Below are 20,706 nucleotides of genomic sequence, written 5' to 3'. Positions count from 1 at the left end.
CGGGTCCATTTTCGCTCAAGCGAGAAGGAATCTCGCTCGGGCGAGACCCATTCCCGTCTAAGTGAGAAGAAATCTCGCTTTAGCAAAAATGGGGTGAATTTTGGGTGTGCTTTTCGATTGATTTTCGATCAAGTAAGGTCCGTTTTCGCTCAAGCTAAAAAAAATTAAGATTTGCTTATGTGTTTCTGTTTATATTTGTTTATTGTGTTTAATTAAATTTGATGACAATTTTAATTATATAATTAATTGAAAACTTTTTAGTTTTTTTGTGTTTATGTAATTTTTGGATTGTTTGCTTTCTAAGTTTTGGTAATGATTAAATTGTGTGACTTTGTATAAAGTGAGATGTTAATTATGAAGTTGAAATTAAGACATAGTATTTTTAGGAAAGAAAATACCATGTTGAGATTGTTAGGACATGCATTGACTAATGATGCGTCTAGAAGGAGATATTTTGACTCTACTAATATAATGAAATCATATAGATGAAGTTATTCAGATGGTGAGAGTCAAAGGAAGTTCATGTGATTTTGTCTGCGTGTGAAAATGAATATGGTCTTTCATATTCATATGGATTAACCTTGTGATATAAGGTCATTCAAGATATTAAGATTTTTACGAGATAATTGTGTGGATTTACAGTGAGGTAGTATGATAGGTGTGAATCTCTATATTTAATTCAATGCACGAGTCTTCTGAATGCAAAGTCAAGTGTATGAGTATATGGGTCAATAGAAGTCTGACATGAGAGATTGATTATAAAATTTTATGTACTCTTGATTTTTTTTGTATATATCTATGAGCAATGATGGATTATATGAGTGTTAATGGAAGTTCTATTTATATTAGGAGTTTTAAAAATAGTTAGCTTATCCTTTTATTTGTGTTGTTTTTATTTTATTTATCTATGATGATCATGTATTTACATGGGAGCAAATGATTTTACAAGAGATAAAGTTTCAGTTTGTGTTGATGGAGAAATTTGTGTTCGGTTAAATAGTTCTTTTAAGTCATGTAAATATTAAAATCCTTAATAAGAGGAATATATTTTGAAATATATAGCATGTCTATTATAGTATTCATAACTGGTAAATAAGGATGTTATAATTCTTTTGATCTTATTTCCTGTTTTTATATTAGATTTGTATTTTTGGAGAAATAAAATAGTTTTTTATAAAATTGGCCTAAAAATGACTTCTTGTAGTTTAAATTTGTTTTATTTGTCTAAACTAATGTTTTGACTTTTTGTCGTGCTCATTTGGAGCTAAAATTGACTTGGGAAACGTAAACGAGGCTGGCAAAGAAGAAAACTTAGAAGGATGTTATTAGGTTTTTCATTATGTTTAATTTTATGACTGAGAACAAATGATATTGTAATATTTTACTAGTTTCAATCGTTAAAATTTGTTGTTTAATTATTTTACCTTAAAAAAACACAACGCATTAAAAAAACACAAAAAAATAAAATTAACCGGGTTTAAAACTACAGAAAGTAGTAGGTTTATAAACTGCTGAAAGTATGGGTTCAAAAAATAGTCAAAAAGTAATTATTATTGTAAAAGTTAGTAAAAATCGTTGATAATCAGTTAAAAATAGTTGGATTTTTCTGGGAAAAGAAAAACTGACCTAATTAGTAGTGATTAAAATCGTCGAAAAAGCTAAATATAATCTCTGTTAAGTACAAATTTTCTTGGAATGAGAAAAAATAATCAATAATTTTGTGGTTATTAACATGTAAAGATGATTGTTCATTGTTAAAATCTTATTTCTCAGTATAATCACCTTGAATAAGTTAATTCATATTGATATGATACCATACTCTTAATTGAATAGGATAATTGTGATCCTGTATTAAAAATTCAAATGAAGTTAAACCATGATAATTCTAATTCATTTGATTTACACTCATTCACTAATTGTTTGGTATAGTTTTGAAGCCTCTAAATGCAAGTGTCTTCTTTTGTTTCTTGAATGATTTAATTTGGTACTTTTTCCATGACTTACAAATAATAGTTGAGTGAAATAATTTGTTTATATGTGGCATCAAATATAATGTATTGAGAATTAATTTGAAACCATAATATTTAAGCGAAGTTTTTATTAAGAAGAAATAAAAAAAAATGTTATAAATTAGGTTGAAAAGGCTAAGTGGTATGAATCATGCTTCCTCTAGTTCAACTTCGTTAAATGTGGAGGACAAGGTAACTCAAATGGAAAATGAGCTTGCAATTGTGAAAAATTAAATGAACACTTTGCTTGCATATATTGCTTCAAGAAAAGATGTTCCATAACATTTTGCTGCAATGACAGCTAATTTGGTTCATGCATTCACCAATGAGGTATTAATATATTTAAATATTTATTAGTGTCTTTAATTTACATATAAACTTTTGAACATTATTATGTGTGCTTTAATTTTCAATGAAATGAATGGATGATTATAACTTTATACATTATTTTATTTTATTATGAAAAAGTGGTGATTAAATTTTATGATTGTATAAAACAAATTATAAAAAAGATTATAAAAAAGTGGTGGTTAAATTTTATTTATTCAGAATTAAAATTACATCAGTTAAAAACGTCACTACTTACGTATATTATGGCGCCAAAGTCTTCTTCAATAAATGTAAATTGCGACAGGTATAACTGACACTACTTACATATAAAAACCGCAACTACTTACACTATGTTTAAAGTGGTGGGTCGCGTTAAACCGCCTCATTAAACTTTGGAAAACTGCCATAAGCGTATATTGTGGCGGTTATAAATACCAGTTTATATAAAAATAACTGCTACAATATACACTTTTTTTTGTAGTGTTTTTTTTTTTATATTTTATATTGTTTAATTTTTCTATTAACTAGATAACTACGAAACCTAAATATAAAATGATATTATGATTAATGTAAAACAATATTGTTTTCCATTTGTTTTACATTAACAATAATATAATTTAATATTAATAAAAAAGTCCATATTTTTAATAATGAAAACAAATAAATAAGATGAAGAGATAAAATACATTCTTAATAAAAAAAAAATCAAACAACATAAACTTGAAAAATATAATTTTTATAATACTCAACATAATAATAATAAAAAACTAATAGAGACTCAATGAAAAATATTCTAATTTACCAGAGAGTTATAACTTAGTTAAGCTGATATTAAAATAAGATTTTTAATAATTTTATGAAATGTTTATAAATAATTTCATAAATTCTATGAGATGATTAGGGACTTATAATAAAATTAATTACTTAAAATTTTAAATTTTTGTATTTATACTTATCTCACAATTATTAATGAAATTAAGTCAAATTCAACAATTATAATACCAATAAATGAAAGTGTTGATTAGTCTATAATTCACAAGTTTTATATCTGAATGCTAGTGTAATAAGTGACAACAAAACATGATATTGAGACAGTCATCTGCAACTTGTGACAGTCATCTTAGCATCGCACTCCTTTTTTAAACTGTAATTTCTTTCTTTAATAAAATAAGAATATATTTTTATAGCTATATATTTTCATTGCATATGAATTTAGAAACAAAATTTCTCTTTCACAAACTAGAACCACTAAAACTGTGCTATGAAAAGAAAAAACCAAAACAATATCCATCAAATAGATAAGCAAATCAATCAAAACTTATTTGTGTTTGAAGCTCCTCACAAACTACCAAGCAGAGGGATATGGCAGAAACAAAGTTGAGCTGCTTCAAAGACCAAAAATGGTCACTCCATGGAATGACTGCTCTAGTTACAGGAGGCACCCGAGGCATAGGGTTTGTTCACTTCTATAATGTCTTCTACATTCTTATTTTAATACTATTCCTGTTATTGCTAGTTGAATTTTTTATTCTGTTTGCAATAAGGTACGCTGTAGCAGAGGAATTGGCTGAATTTGGGGCATCTGTGCATATATGTGCACGTAAACAGCAAGATATTGATAAATGCTTAGAAGAATGGAATAGAAAAGGATTTTCTATAACAGGTTCTTCATGTGATGTATTATCCCGTGACCAACGTGAGAATTTAATGAGAGATGTTGCTTCCATCTTTGATGGAAAACTCAACATTCTGGTATGACCCTCTTAATTAAACTTTTAAGAATTTTATACCAGTGTTTCTGCATAATATGCACTACACATATCATGACAATTTTTCATCTGAGAAAGTTCCGAGTATAACTAGCAAGAGGAGAACAAAACATAATTAATGGTAGCAAGAGCATTTCTAATTACAAAACTTTGGTATACAAACAACTGAGTATTGTTAATGCATGTTCAAAGGGATAAAAATAATTTATATTAAGATTTCTTTCAGCTTATTCAAGGCTCCACCATCAGGTTTCTAAATTTCGTGATACACATAGCTCAATTCTCTTTCAATTTCTGGTTTTCTGTAGATAAACAATGCTGGAACTACTGTACCTAAGAACCTCATAGATTATACTGCAGAAGATATAAGTACAATAATGGGAACTAATTTTGAGTCTAGTTACCACCTATGTCAACTAGCACATCCACTTCTCAAAGCATCTGGATATGGGAACATAGTATTCATATCCTCAATTGCAGGTCTTAAATCTTTTCCTTTCAGTTCTGTCTATGCATCCTCTAAAGGTATATTTCCTATCTTTGGATCCTTTTAAATTGGAAACTTCATAAATTGGAGCTTCAGAAGATAATGAATCTGTATGTAAATATAATTCAGGAGCTATGAATCAATTCACCAAGAACGTAGCATTGGAATGGGCAAAGGATAATATTCGTGCAAATGCTGTAGCACCTGGATTTGTTAAGACCGAACTTCTGGATTTTATACTGGTAATACTCTAATTTGCATAATTAATTTAGCAGTCATTCCAAAGATCTCTCAGTATTGCTTTTGTTATAGGAATCTCTTGATGAAGGGAGTAAAATTATTGAAGCTACGAAGGCTAAAACAATGGCTGGTCGCATTGGAGAACCTAAGGACATATCAGGAATGGTTGCTTTCCTTTGCCTTCCAGCTGCTTCATACATCACTGGACAAATTATAACCATAGATGGGGGTTACACAATTTAATATTGTTGTGTTGATACTAATGTTTAGCCCCACTCTTGCCTGTTTTTAATATCCCATGTTATTTGAGAACCAAACATGTATTCTATTTTCTAATAAAATGAAAAATAAAGGAAAGATTGTGAACCATAAAAGATTTTAATTATATATATTACTTATTATAAGCACCTACAATAAATGTCATTTTATAAATACATGATAATTGTGTATAGACAATCAGCAATGGGAGATGGTTTATAAACTTTCTGTTATTTTGTTGTTTGGAGTGTAAATATTTTTTTATTATGAAAATCTAACTTTAGTTTTACATAAGTATTAAGCCAAGATATTAGTAGAATTATATGGTTTTCATAATCTTATAAGTTGAAATATGTGTACTTGATCTATGAAGATTTGTTCTTTAATGGATTGATAATAGATGATAAATTATAAAATTAGTTTTTTTCATTTTAACAATTTTTTCATTTTTACAAAACTTTCTGTTGGAAAAGAAAATATCTCAACTACCTTTTCTAAAATTTCATAACCAACGAATATTATTTTTTATTTTATTTTTTTAAACCACATATATGCCATATATGCATATTTTACATCCTCCCACTTGGCCAATATGGCAGAATTATGTTTATGGTTTAATAAGCAAAATATACTGCACATAACATCAGGTTGAAATATCTTAAGCATTGATTATATAATTATATCATCATTAAGTATAGGCTAATATGAGTTTGTCATTAAATCGACATAATTCCTTCCAAGTACTACAATTTAGTTTTCTACTTAATATGACCTATAAATGAAATGTTCATGATGATCCAACAATAATGTCTTAGTCAAAGACAAATATTAATCCTGTTGAACAACAAATACAATAAAACAGAATGCATTAAATATTAGAAACAATAATATAATAAGTTTGAAGTTCCAATTACATAAAGAACATGAAACTCAATCATAAGGTCAAAAATGGTTTTTAGTAACACCCATTCTTTCAACATGTTCATTAAATGTCTTTGGTGGAAGACCTTTTGTCAACGGATCTGCAATCATGAGATTAGTGCTAATGTGTTCAATTGACACCCTTTGTTTTTTGAACTTATTCTTTAACGACAATGTATTTCAATTTCATATATGTTTAACACCTTTTGAATACTTGTTGTGTTTAGAAAAGAAGACTGTTGTGATATTATCCAATTAGGAATATCATGTTCCTCCCTAACCATGATATGATTAAAAAAAGGCATATGTCGTAAGACAAGGGAATATTTCAATCACAACCAGTCCAAAATTGAGAGACTGTATCCAAAATGCTAACACCATTATAACCCTTCACTATTTGCTAAAGAAGTAGTAGAACACCATTTATCATTTCATAAATTAATAAAAGTACCTATACCAATAGTCCAAGAAGTATGGTTAAGAATAATGTGATAAAACTACTTAATTCCAGGCCAAATAGATAAGGATCTATAAACCATTCTAAACTTATATTTTGATTTAAGAACCATGACTTTCAGGAGAAAAGACCAAGGTTTGTTGTTATAAGCAAAGTTAAGAAGATACGCATTATTTTCATGAAAATGGTTAATAATCTTCAAACTTCCATTCTCAATAGAAGAACTAATCTTAGCCTAATTAACTGTATCTTATGCCTTTTTTCAGAATATCATCAGTCCAAATAAAATTTCTATACCACTGCTCAACTTGCTTAAGAAGGAACACAGACCACTTATACATATTAAAGCTATAAGTTAGAAATCTAATAATGACTGTATTAACCAACTGAATCTGATCCATCATGCTAAGAGATTTAACTTTCCAATATGCTAACTTTAATTTGACTTTATTAGCCAAAGGTTGAAGAAATCGACACTTTGGAGCGCCAACAAAAATAGGCACTCCTAAATAAGTAAAAGGTAAACAACCATGACTACAAGAAAGAAGACGTTGAATTTTGGTTACAAATCTTGCAGAATTATATATGGTGAAAAAAATACTCTTAGAATTATTAATATATTGAACGGAAAAATCTCCATATATTTAAGAAAAATACTCAAATTTCTAGGAGACATATTATCCTCCCTAAAGAAAACAAATATGTCATCAACATATAAAATAAAAGAGGGAGTGAGATAACCTTGTGGACTAGCCATATGTAGAATCTTCTTATCATTCACAAACTTAGAGAGAAAAAACCCACCAAACTACCATTTATCTTGATAGAAAGCATAGCTAAACAGAGAATTGTACTAATCCAACCGACAAAGAAGGGATGAAAACCAAAGCGTGTCAAAACTAATAAGAAGAACTTTCAACTTATAGTGTCAAATGCTTTTTGAATATCAACTTTGTAAGCCACATTACCTCATCTAACCTTTTTAGAAAGCATGTTAATAGCTTCAAAAGAAATACCAATACAATCCTGAATTTTTCTACCTTGCACAAACACATATTTTGGAAATAATCTTAAATTTGAAATTAGCAACAACAATCATCATGTAATATTAATGGATTTAGCACCCTGAATCATAGGAATAAGAGATACCACATTATTGTTCATTAATATAAGAACCCATTTTTGTTTAAAAAACTGTTGAACAGCTTTGCAAACATTTGTCCCAATAATTTCCCAACAAGAATGATAGAAAACACCACCAAAACCATTAGAACCAAATGTACTATTACCATTAAGATTAAAAACAACATTTTTGATTTCCAAATAATCAGGGAATTTAATTAACATCTTATTCTCCTCAGAGGAAACTAGCTCAAGAATATAAGTACCAATAAATGTTGAATCAAGTGTGTTCAAGCTTTGAAGAATCCAAACCCTTTGAGTTTGATGGAAGGCTGGATGTGCTTGCTATTGCTGAGGTGTATTAGAATAGGATCTGGGGTAGATTATTTGTGTTAATCCACTCTTGATTGAATCCAAAGCTTAAGCATTCTCAATCCTTTTTAATTGAAAGTGTTTTTCAAGCTAAGTGAAAAACAACCTGTTGTTTTGTCGAAACAACTGATTGTTTTATACTTAGGTGTTTTGAGAAAGGTTGACAACTGTTTTTGATGGTTGACTTGCTGTCAAACAAAAACAACCGATTGATTCGAGCATTCAACCGATTGTTTGTTTTGGGACCATAACAGAAAATTGTTTTGTGCTTTGACTGAGCTTTAAATGATTTTATAACTGAATACGCTCCAGTTTTAAATGCTTTGACCAGTCTTTGAAAGCAATAAATAGTTTGTTAAGCTTTTGTAACAAACAACAAAATATTTAATCATAGAAAAACATATTTGAGTTTTCTCACTGATTTTGCTTTTGAAGAGTTGAAGATTGCTTTGATAAAGAGAGTGTGGAATAGGATTTTCATCTTGTATTGATTTCAGATCATTCTGTAACAAGTGTAATCCTTCTGTACTTTGTGTAAACTCTGTTGTGTAAGGCTGAGAAGTGTTGTGTGTTCTTGAGGTTGTCAAGATCAGTATTCTTGGTGGTGTATGTGCTGAGCCAAAGGAAGTGTGTGTCTTGAGGGGATCAAGCTCACTTCTTTGGTGGTTTCTGGGAAGACTGGATGTAGCTCTTGGTTTAAGAGTGAACTAGTATAAACCGTGTGTGCAATCTCTTTATCCCCTGAACTCTTTAATTTCATTTTATATTGTTTTACTAGTATAAACAACCGATTGTTTCTGCGAAACAACCGATTGTTTTTTTGGTGCTGTGCTAAATTGCTTTGTGTTTTTGGCAAACTGAATTCTGAATCAAGTTTTCTCAAAGGAGTTTCATTCTAGACTAAAATTTTTGCGAAAACCCTCTTTAAACCATTCAGCCCCCCTCTAGTTTAAAGCCATACATTCTAACAATAGGCATCAAGAGCTTGGTTCTTGAAATTTATTCAAGTGTGATCCTAAAACTATTTTTATATGGCTGATAGATTACTTTTTGGGGAAGGTGCTTCAATCAACAGACCACCTCTGTTTTGTGGTTTGAACTACCAATTTTTGAAAGTCAGAATGAAAATCTTTGTTGAATCTCTTGACAAAGGTATTTGGGATGCAATTGAAAATGACCCCTTTGTTCCAAAATTTGAAAAAGATGGATCTTCCATTGAAAAACCTTGGTCTCAATGGACTGATTTTGAAAGCAAGAAGGCCAAATTTGATTGCATTGCTAAAAACATAATAACTTCTGCCTTGAATTCAGATGAATTTTTCAGGGTCTCTCAATGCAAATCAGCAAGGGAAATGTGGGACACCTTGGAGGTAACTCATGAAGGTACCAATGAGGTGAAAAGAGCCAGAAAGCATACTCTAATCCAAGAGTATGAAATGTTCAGAATGCTCAAGGGTGAGACTATTGCTGAAGTTCAGAAGAGGTTCACTCACATCATCAACCACCTCATGAGCCTTGAGAAAATCTTTGAAAAAGAAGAGTTAAACATCAAGATCCTCAAATGTCTTGATAGATCTTCGCAACCTAAGGTAACTGCTATATCTGAATCAAAAGATCTAACATCATTGAGTATGGCTTCTTTGTTTGGCAAGCTTAGGGAACATGAGTTGGAGATGAATAGACTCAATGTTCAAGAAAGTGAAGACAAGCATGCAAGGAGTATTGCCTTAAAAGCTGTCAAGCAAAAAAGCAAGCAAGAATCTAGTGATGAAAGTGATGAAGAGAACCTTAGTTTGCTATCTAGAAAGTTTAGCAAATTCTTGAAAAGGAATCGCAACAAAGACACCAACAAAGAAAGGTATGGAAACAAAAAATCCAATGATTTTAACTCCAATAACTATACTTGTTTTGGTTGTGGTGAGCAAGGGCACATAAAGGCAGATTGCCCAAATAAAGAAAGCAAGGAGAAGAAGTCAAGCTACAAAGAAAAGAAGGGAAAGTCAAAAAGGGCCTACATAGCTTGGGATGAGAATGAAGTCTCCTCATCAAGCTCATCATCAAGTGAAGAAGAAAAGGCAAACATATGCTTGATTGCAGAAGTAAATGACGAGTCATGCAGCTCAAGTGATGTAAGTTCATGTGCTTCTCTAAATGTTGAAAATTATAATGAATTGCTTGAAGCTTTTCAAGAAACACATGATGAAGCTAATAGATTGGTTCTTTCAAACAACCGATTAAAAGAACTTAACAACTGGCTTGAAAAGAGAGTTAAGGCACTTGAAGAAGAGCTGTAAAAATCAAAAAGTGATTTTGAAAATCTGGAAACTCATTGCAAAAACTCTTCTTGCAACAAGTGTGACATTCTCATTTGTGAAAATTGTGAAAATCTTGAAAAGAAAGTGCATTATCTTGTTAGTACTATGGATAAACTTTCAAAAGGAAAATCCAACTTTGAGAATGTCTTGGCATCTCAAAACTGTGTTTTTGGAAGAGCTGGATTAGGTTTTAATCCACAAAACAAGCAAGATAAGTTTTCAAAGAATTTTTCAAAACAGTCAGTAAAACAACCGATTGTTAAGTCGAAACAACCGGTTGTTACATGCTTTTATTGCATGAAGAAAGGCCATTCTGTTAGATTCTACAAAATAAGGAAATATACTGTTCCCAGAGGCTTCATGAAGTGGATTCCCAAAGGATGTGAAGTTTCAAACAACAAAAATAAGTCAAATGGACCCACATTTGTAAGGGGACCAAACCTTGTTGCTTGAATTCATGTTTATGCGGGGAATCTAGAAGAACATGAGGCACTGAGTCATCTGATCAGGTTCTTGGAAGGAAAAGATTAACATTGAAGTTGAATCAATGTTATGTATCAGTCCAAGACTCTCAAATAGTCAAAAGAGGTTTCTTGATCACAAAGCAATGACTCATTGAAGGAACTTCATAAAGGATAAGACCTTCCTTATCTCTATCTTTAATTCTTTTTAAAATCATATTCATGCTTAATATCTCTTGTTAAATGCTCAATTTCATCTACATTGAATCCTATATGCTAATTCTTAAAAATTCAAAATCTGTTTTGCTGCTGTAGAAAAACAACCAATTGTTTCCTCTTTGACAGCATTGTGAAAGAATGGATTTAATTCCTTTTTTAATTCTGTCTGTTGTAAATCTCAATTATGAAAGAATCCTTAGTCAATAAAGCAGTGTTGAAAGTTGATCATGTTCTGGAGGAAGTTACAACATGCATAAAGGAATATATTCCAAAATCTTGAAAATTTAAAAGCCTTTATGACTAGTCAAAGATCACATGTGATGACTGATATGAATCCACTAGCAAAGAAGAGATGATTCTTTGACATTCTATGGACTCAACTTGAGTTGGAGATAGCTTAGGCACTTATAATAGAATTGGATCAAGGTTCTATGTTTCAAGAACTCACCAAGACTTGCACCAAACACCAAACTCATATGGAGGAGCCATCTATTGTCAATTGAACCGAACAAATTGTGTAAAAAGGCAAAGGCACCGATTAAAAATCTTAAGAAAGCAATTGAACCGAACAGAATTATGAAAAGAAGCTACTGAACTGGATTAAAACAGAATCAAATGAAAACAGCCGAACAAAAGTGCAAGGAAAGGAAGATGATCCGAACAAAAGAAACTAAGACATGTTTAAGCTTCATATAAAATGGAGATGAAAGAAAGAAGAACTTATGGAGATGGATGCTTTGGTTTTATGATCACGCCACTTAGAGGATGAAGGCTCCAAGATGAGTGAGCTAGTGCCGCCACTTGAGAGAACCAAATGCACTCAAGATAAGACAAGGTGTAGGAGAAGACAAGCTCTCACAAATTCTCTCTCAAATTGAGTAGAGTTTCTCTATTGCTAATTTCCAATCTGAATTGTGAAGGACCTAAGCCCTCCTTTTATATGAGCAAGGGCTGGTCATTTACATAGCTTATTCCCTAAGCTACCCAAAAAGCTCCTAAGATCACGCCCCCCTTACTAAGCTCACTCCCCAAGCTTCTAGAATTTTCTAAACTAAAGCCTAAAGATGCTTTTACAAAAGAGGTGTCTAATGTTTCCCTCTAAGCACCTTTCTAAACACTATTCTATATTTTTTACAAATTAAAAGAAACTATAAAGAGAGATATTTAATTGAAGCCCATTCTTGAAAGCTTGTAGACTTCTTTGGCGTTAGGCTTGATCCTCTCTTTATTTTATGTCTTCTTTTAATTTTGAGAAGACTAGAAGGAAGAACTTCAAATGTGAGGGTGAATGCCCTCTTCCTTCATTAATAAAAGCCTCATTTATTTGATTCTCATCATACTCCTCGAGTTGGAGAGAATTCGTCCACGAATTCTGAATCCCTGCATATAACAAAGTCAGTTTAATTTTACACTTAAAAGTGGAAGAAAAAGGTAAACACGACTTAGCATTTGGAAACAAAGGAATTTCAGAAAAGGAGGTTCTAGAAATCGACCAAGTTGGAAAAATTTGTTTGGTAATGACGATATGTTTTGGAAAAAGACCTCTTAAATGGTGAGAACCATTAGGAGGTATAAAATCATCCCTAACATTTTTTGACCAAGATGGTGTTGAAATAGGAACCTTGGGTAATGAAAAAGATAAGGAAGGAAAACACCTTGGAGGTGAAAGGATAAGACCCATGTCAACTTGGCCTTCTTTGTCGTTTTCATATTTACTTGTGGTAGGTGGGTGAGTTAGGTCTTGTTTTACCTTGTTTATCATTAAGGTTTGCTTTTGTGGACAATGAAGAGCTATGTGCCTAAAACCTAAACATTTAAAACATTTGATATTTGAAGTTTTGGTAGGTGACTTAGGAGTAGAAGGATTTGTAATAGAAACTTTTTTTGGAGAAGTGGTTTTCAAAAGATATAATTCCATCTTGATGGCTATGCGAAGGACTTGCTTTAAAGAAGAGTACTCATTTAATTCTATAAATGCTCTAATATCGCTTCTCAAACCATGTATAAATCATTTTATCTTTGACTCTTCATTAGCATGCATATTCATTTTAGTCAAAGTTGTTTCAAAATCTTTAAAGTATTCATCTACCATCCTATGTCCTTGAGGAAGCCTTTGGAACTTCAACAAGTGTTCCTTCCTAGAAGGAGGGACAAACCTCGCACGCATACACTCTTTCAAAGTATTCCAAGAAACCACGGGAGGTTTCTTGCGATATATAATGTCCATTACAATTTTATGCCACCATTCTTTGGCATAATCACTAAATTCTAAGGTGGCTAGCTTATATTTGTGCTCATCTAGGATCTCATGGAGGTCAAAAATCTGTTCACATTTAGCCTCCCAATATAGATACACATTAGGATCACTATCCCCATTGAAACTAGGAATTTTGACCGAAGGGAGCTTGGCCTTTGCATCTCGGTAATAGCCATCTTCACGTTTATCTTCATGAGCATGAGGTGGTCTATATCCATGAAATTTGGATTAAGGCCTCCTTCTTCTATGTTCTTCTTCACGGCTATAATCATTGGAAGAACCTCTAGATGAAGGTGTATGAGAATGACGTTCTCCATTGATTGATTTAGAGGACCTAGTTTGCTTCATTTCAACTCTTTGTATTCTTTCCTCCAACTTTCTTATAGCTTCATCTTGGAGATTAATGGTTCGTTTTGCCTTTTTTTAATTCATCAAGAGCAGAAGCTTTGCTAGAATAATGCTGTTTGGAAGAACCACTGCTGGAATATGAAGCCAATGTAAAAAGAAAACAGCAAACAACAAAACAGCAAACAAAGTTAGCCAAAAGAATTTGGAACCAAATGCCGAAGTGAAGTGTCACTTAAATCACTCCAAAGAAAGAATACTCCCTTGACCAAGCTGATCTTGAGGCCTTGAGTAACCTCAAATGAAATATGTCAAAGCAAGAGCACACAATCTTCAAAGCAATTCACCACAAAACCAATGAATAATGAAAGACAAGCAAGAAAGGGTATAAGCAATAAAAGGCTATAACAAAAGGAATACTAGATGTATGACAAACTCAAAGAGTAATGAATAAAAGACAAGTAAGAAAATAAGGTACTCAATGAAAAAAAAAGGCACACAAAAGATACCTAAAGAAAAGCACTAGAGTAGATGAAGAAAACAAAAACAGAGCTACTGGAAAATATTTTTATGCAAACTGTGCTTGATGTTCACTGATTTAACTGGAACGATATAAAGCGAACTGGATTATGAAATTTTAACCACAGAAAGTTCAAGATCTTAGCTCAACAATGGCACTGGAATTACTCAAAAACAGTAAGCCAATTAATTGAGATAAATTTTCAAAATCACTGCCAGATTACCGTATTTTTTTCGGCAGAATTGCACACTTTTTGTTTTTGATTTATCATTTTTTTTTACTTTGAATTTTGAAGTACTTCTTTTTTCTGTTGTTTTATAACACTTTAAAGAACACAAATCCAGAATTTCAGAAATTTCCAGTGAGTAAATCAATTGCAATAAATCGAAACAGTAAGCATGTTTTCAGAAAAACAGAGGAATCCTAACAGGAATGAAAAACAGAATGTAGAACTAGCAAAGACATAATGGAAATGATGTATAGGAACTTGTATAGATCTAAAATACAAGTATGAACTCAATACTAAAACAGAAAATGCACAAAGGATCAATTATCAAACTCAGAAACTGTATTACACCAAAGCAAGAAACAAAAAAAATCAATAAAAGTACTACAAGAAGTGATGACATACTTGGAAAAACATGACTATGACAAAACTTGTAATATGACAAAACATGACTATGGATTCAAAAAGGAAAATACACAAACACATGATAGGCACAATTAAGAAAACAGCAATAAAACTCAAAATAAGCCTAAAAACAGAAAGATAAACAACAAGAATTAAAGAGCTCTTGAATTAAAGTGCAACACAACTCAAAATTAAACAAGAACACACCTAAACTCTAGATACCACATGATATGATTCCAATAGCACAATATGAATGATTCTTGACATTCTTAGGAATCAACTTGAGTTAGATATGAGGTAGGCACTTTTTCATAGAATTGGATCAAGGTTCTATGTTCAAGAACTCACCAAGACTAGTACCAAAACCCAAACTCATATGGAAGTTCCATGTATTGTCAAATTGAACCAAAAAACAACAACTAGAAAAGAAGAAGAAGCAAACCTGAACAACAAAAGTGAAATAAACCGAAGCAAAACACAAAGGAATTGAAATGCCGAAATGAAAAAGCAAAGAACCAAGCTAAGACATGAACATAAAAAGAGAAGGAAGGAAGGAGAAGAGAGAGCTCATGAAGATGGAGGATTGGTTGGATGATCATGCCACTTAGAGGATGGAGACTCCAAGATGAGTGTGCTATGCCGCCACTTGAGGTAACCAAGAACACTCAAGATAAGACTAAGTGAGGAAGGCACAAAGCTCTCCAATTCTCTCTCAAATTGAGTAGAGTTTCATTAATACAAATTTCCAATCTGAATTGTGAAGGACCTAAGCCCTCCTTTTATAGGAGCAAGGGCTGGTCATTTACATAGTTTATTCCCTAAGCTACCCAAAAAGCTCCTAAGATCACGCCCCCCTTACTAAGCTCACTCCCCAAGCTTCTAGAATTTTCTAAACTAAAGCCTAAAGATGCTTTTACAAAAGAGGTGTCTAATGTTTCCCTCTAAGCACCTTTCTAAACACTATTCTATATTTTTTACAAATTAAAAGAAACTATAAAGAGAGATATTTAATTGAAGCCCATTCTTGAAAGCTTGTAGACTTCTTTGGCGTTAGGCTTGATCCTCTCTTTATTTTATGTCTTCTTTTAATTTTGAGAAGACTAGAAGGAAGAACTTCAAATGTGAGGGTGAATGCCCTCTTCCTTCAAAGATCACATGTGATGATCATGTGATTTTCTGCTGTTTCTGACATTTTCTGTACAGGTCTTGGTCAAGTCTTTTCTCTTTGAATACTGAAACCCACTCACATCAATTGAATGCAATTTGGTTCTGTTTCTCTTTAAATTCTGGTGCAGCTGTTCTCTCTCACAAGAACAATCAATTGAGTCATCTCTTGCAACATCTTTTGCTGTCTTTGTGTGAGTCTTCTTTGCCTCTTTTTCTGCTATCATGGAATCAATTCCTCCTACATCAAAGAGGGTCAAAACTAGAGCTGTGAGGTCTGGAGGGAGACTAGAGGGCTGGTTTTCTGGAGACAATGAACTCATTGAAAAGTATCGTTTTGAAACTAGCATAAAGGTGATGAACAACCCCAAAGTTGTTTCCTTTGATTGGCTGAAAAGCCAAAAGCTAGACAATGTGAGGAAACTACTCAAGGACCAGCTGCTGAGAAGGTTCTTAGAGATGAAGAGAAACATATACCCTGATTTCATTCGGGTATTCTACACCAATCTCAAGTTTGAGGGAACCAACCTTGTTTCTCATGTGAAGGGAGTTGACATGGAGATCACTCATGATGTGTGGACTGTTGTAGTTGGCCTGAAATATGATGGTCTAAGAATCATCAAGGGAAATCTTGGAGTAGTGGAGGATTTTAACAAAGTCCAATACTACAAGAGTTGCTTGAAGAATCAAAATGCCCAAGTGAGAACTTGTTCGGTTGGAGGCTTAAAGCTAGATGAAAGGGAGCTTGCTCTTATTGTAGCTTGGATTCTTACTCCAAGGGGGAGCAACCATTTTGTCCTAACAGAAGAAGACCTTGTATACATCTACTGCATCATGAAGAAGATCAAAATCAACTGGATCCACATCATTAAAGAACACATGCAAAAAGCCATGAGGTTAAGTGATTACCACTATCCCTATGCTGTTTTAATCTCTAAATTCTTGTTCTATTTTGAAGTGAATCTTGAAGATGAGTCATCTGAGCTGGTTAAGTCAACACAAGAGATGAAGAATGGCTCGCTTAGCAAGATGGGATTCACCAAAATAAATGGGAAATGGGTGAGCAAAGAAGGTGATCATGGTGCTTCATCAAGTGCTGCAGCTGCTGATTTTGATGAAGAAGATCAAGCTGCTAACATGGATTTTCACCATGAAGAACAGCCTGAAACCAATTTAGGTGCTGGAACCAGAGCAGGATATCAAGGAGATGAAATGCCATCCATGTCTTCTTTTGAAAGATAAATAGTGAATAGGCTTGATGGTTTAGCCGAGAATCAAAGGAATCTTCATGATTTGTGTGTGAGCAACTTCCAAAGTATAGACAACAGATTCAACAACATGGATACACGGTTTATGACCTTGGATGACCATATAGAAGCTGTTCATAATCAAATTTTTGAACTCCAGTATGGCAAGGATGATTAAAGGAAAAACAACCGATTGTTTTTAGCCATGTATCAGTTTAAGAGCTTTTGTTTTAAATTTATGTATAATCTGGAACAATTATCTTTTTTATCTCTTTTTATTGTCTATCTATGAAGACAAATAGGGGGAGATTTTATGTTCTGTTGTCTTTCATTAACTTTTATTTTTTATGCAAACTCTATGTTGTGTTTGAGTGTTTAAGTAAGCCTTATTTCTGTTGGTTTTAATGTTGCTGATATATTGTTTCTGTTTTTGCTCTAACCTTCTATCAGAGATATTGTGCTTTGCTTAAACTTTGTTTTGCAGGAACTGCTTCAGATTCAATCAAATCCAACACAAGCAACCAAGAATTTGTCTTCATCAAATAGGGGCAGATGGTTGAATCAAGTGTGTTCAAGCTTTGAAGAATCCAAACCCTTTGAGTTTGATGGAAGGCTGGATGTGCTTGCTATTGCTGAGGTGTATTAGAATAGGATCTGGGGTAGATTATTTGTGTTAATCCACTCTTGATTGAATCCAAAGCTTAAGCATTCTCAAACCTTTTTAATTGAAAGTGTTTTTCAAGCTAAGTGAAAAACAACCTGTTGTTTTGTCAAAACAACCAATTGTTTTATACTTAGGTGTTTTGAGAAAGGTTGAAAACTGTTTTTGATGGTGGACTTGTTGTCAAACCAAAACAACCAATTGATTCGAGCATTCAACCGATTGTTTGTTTTGGGACCATAACAGAAAACTGTTTTGTGCTTTGACTAAGATTTAAATGATTTTATAACTGAATACGCTCCAGTTTTAAATGCTTTGACCAGTCTTTGAAAGCAATAAATAGTTTGTTAAGCTTTTGTAACAAACAAGAAAAGATTTAATCATAGAAAAACATATTTGAGTTTTCTCACTGATTTTGCTTTTGAAGAGTTGAAGATTGCTTTGATAAAGAGAGTGTGGAATAGGATTTTCATCTTGTATTGATTTCAGATCATTCTGTAACAAGTGTAAACCTTTTGTACTTTGTGTAAACTCTGTTGTGTAAGGCTGAGAAGTGTTGTGTGTTCTTGAGGTTGTCAAGATTAACATTCTTGGTGGTGTATGTGCTGAGCCAAAGGAAGTGTGAGTCTTTAGGGGATGAAGGTCACTTCTTTGGTGGTGTTTGTAAGTAATCTAGGTTTGATTGCTTAGTGCATTCCCCAGTGGTTTTTGGGAAGACTGGATGTAGCTCTTGGTTTAAGAGTGAACCAGTATAAACTGTGTGTGCAATCTCTCTATCCCTTGAACTCTTTAATTTCAGTTTATATTATTTAACTGGTATAAACAACCGATTGTTTCTGCGAAACAATTGATTGTTTTTCTGGTGTTGTGCTAAATTGCTTTGTGTTTTTGGCAAACTGAATTCTGAATCAAGTTTTTTCAAAGGAATTTCATTCTAGACTAAAAAGTTTGCGAAAACCCTTTTTAACCCATTCACCCCCCCCCCCCCCCCCTCTAGTTTAAAGCCATACATTCTAACAATAAAATCTTCCATATTACCTGTATCCTGATCATTAGAAACAGACTCAACGTAAAGGTTTTTATAAAAATCATAAATATAATCCTCAATGAGTTGAGGATCCTCAATAACCTCATTATCAATCCGTAGACAATGAATCTCACTAGAATTATTTATCCTTTTAACCACAACATGGAAAAAAAAAGTATTTTTTCCCTATCTTTAAACCAGAGCATCCTAGTCATTTCTTTCCAAAACAAATATTGACAGTGAAGAGCATGATCAAGCTCCTCCTTAACAATCTTTTCTTCATAGATAAGCCCATCAATATCAGATAAACTAGCAATCTCTAAAGTTTGTTGAATACCAAGGAGGAGACCCTACTTAAGAAGCACTACATTGTGAACACACTACAAAAAAATGTGTATGTGGTGGCGGTTATAATATGGAGGTTATTAAAAACTGCCACAATTAGCTGTATAATACGACAGTTTCGTAGACGCCATAATGTTCCTTCGAAATGTGGCATTTAGAACCGCCATAGTTAGCTTCTGAAATAAAATATTCTCCCGTTTTTCGTTCCCTCCTAATAATTCCCAAATTTATTCCCTAAAACCTTTTAACTCCCTCTTCTTTTCGAAACCCTCTCTTCTTCTCTCTGCTACTCACTGTCTTCTCCCTACTGCTCTCTGCCTCCTTTCTTCTCTCTTCCTTCTCTCTTCTCTCTACCACATCCACCATCTTCTCTCCACCACTCACCATTTCTCTCTGCCACATCCACCGTTGACTTTGTTCGAGGTGGAGTTTTTTGAAACAAACCCGTTTTCTCGCTCTTGTTTCACTCTCCACTCTCCATCATCTCTGCAAGTCACTCGTTCGCTTCCTACATTTCCCACACTTCCTCAAATATTTGATTTCCCATAACCCTACTCTCATCTTCATCCCCTGATTCTCCCAAATTCGAAAATCCTTTAAAAACATATTCCCAAAATCCTTTATTTCTTTGTCTTTTCCAATCTCCAAATTTCTTCTTTGTTTAACCTAGCCATCACCTGCATCTTCACATAGTAAACCCTAACGATGCTTCTCCAAATTCGCTTTTGGGTCTCTAAGGTCGCCGCCACTAAGCCTTCAACCTCTGATGGGCTCACAATCCAAAAATTTATGGCCGGTAATTGGAAGATTCTGGACGAAAACGATGATGATTAGAAGAATCATTTCGCCGCTGTAGCCCAATCTATTAATTTAATTAAACGCAACTTACAGGTAAATACCATGTTTTCTCTTGAATTAAACATGTTTTTGTTATCATTGCTTACTAACTTGTTAAGTAGTTAGTTACTTAATTGGTCTTCCTTCGTCACCATTGCATGTGGATCCAAGCCTCTTCTATTTTCTCTTTCGCAACTGCGTTGTTTTGATTTTTGCTTTTTATTTTTTTTTCTACTTCGTATAATTGAAGTTTTGTTTGTGGATCAGTTTTACAGCGTGTGCTTTTCTAAGTCGAAAGGATTTGATTGTTAAGGTATGGTATGGGGAGACGAAAGATCGTGATAAGGAGGATCACGTTCTCGAAGTCGGAGTTATGATTTTCTCCAGCACCAAAAAACTCTACGATTTCGCCAGGTCCAAGTACACGATTCGTCTATCGATCTATTTTTCTCTCTCTTTTTTTGTGGATGTTGAATGCTACGCTCTACAATTTCACTATCAAGTTTATTGCATCGATGTTGAATGTTGTTTTTGCTGAAGATTATAATTAATATTATTATAGTAATAAAAACGCTTACATAGCTGTGTGTAGTTAAGTAGAGTGGTGTTTTCTTCAAAGATGCAGTGGGTTTTGAAGATTAGAATAGTTGAGCTGGATGAAAAAAATAGGGGTGCCGAGTAATCTTATCAAGTACTGCAGAAGGGGTCCACC

At 32.9% G+C, this 20,706-nt stretch overlaps 1 protein-coding gene across 1 annotated transcript; it reads left to right on the top strand.

Moving 5' to 3' along the window:
* The first annotated feature begins 3,559 nt into the window (after positions 1 to 3,559).
* LOC137825479 (tropinone reductase homolog) lies at positions 3,560 to 5,209 on the top strand. The gene is made up of 5 exons (XM_068631146.1): positions 3,560 to 3,793; positions 3,884 to 4,091; positions 4,417 to 4,633; positions 4,725 to 4,837; positions 4,908 to 5,209. Exons 1-5 carry the CDS (start codon positions 3,702 to 3,704, stop codon positions 5,076 to 5,078), a joined length of 801 nt encoding a protein of 266 aa, XP_068487247.1. The 5' UTR covers positions 3,560 to 3,701; the 3' UTR covers positions 5,079 to 5,209.
* The last annotated feature ends 15,497 nt before the right edge of the window (positions 5,210 to 20,706 follow it).

The sequence above is a fragment of the Phaseolus vulgaris genome, chromosome 8 (genome assembly GCF_000499845.2).
Source record: "Phaseolus vulgaris cultivar G19833 chromosome 8, P. vulgaris v2.0, whole genome shotgun sequence".
NCBI classification, from domain to species: Eukaryota; Viridiplantae; Streptophyta; class Magnoliopsida; order Fabales; family Fabaceae; genus Phaseolus; species Phaseolus vulgaris.
The sequence above is the reverse complement of the archived record's forward strand: the minus strand, read 5'-3'. Positions and strand labels throughout refer to the sequence as shown.

Bases quoted from the DNA above. Each gene is read 5' to 3' on its own strand.
- LOC137825479 (XM_068631146.1), top strand. From the start codon at position 3,702: ATGGCAGAAACAAAGTTGAGCTGCTTCAAAGACCAAAAATGGTCACTC. The intron at 4,634-4,724 runs GTATATTTCCTA...AATATAATTCAG, and splicing joins TGTCTATGCATCCTCTAAAG to GAGCTATGAATCAATTCACC. The intron at 4,838-4,907 runs GTAATACTCTAA...CTTTTGTTATAG, and splicing joins AACTTCTGGATTTTATACTG to GAATCTCTTGATGAAGGGAG.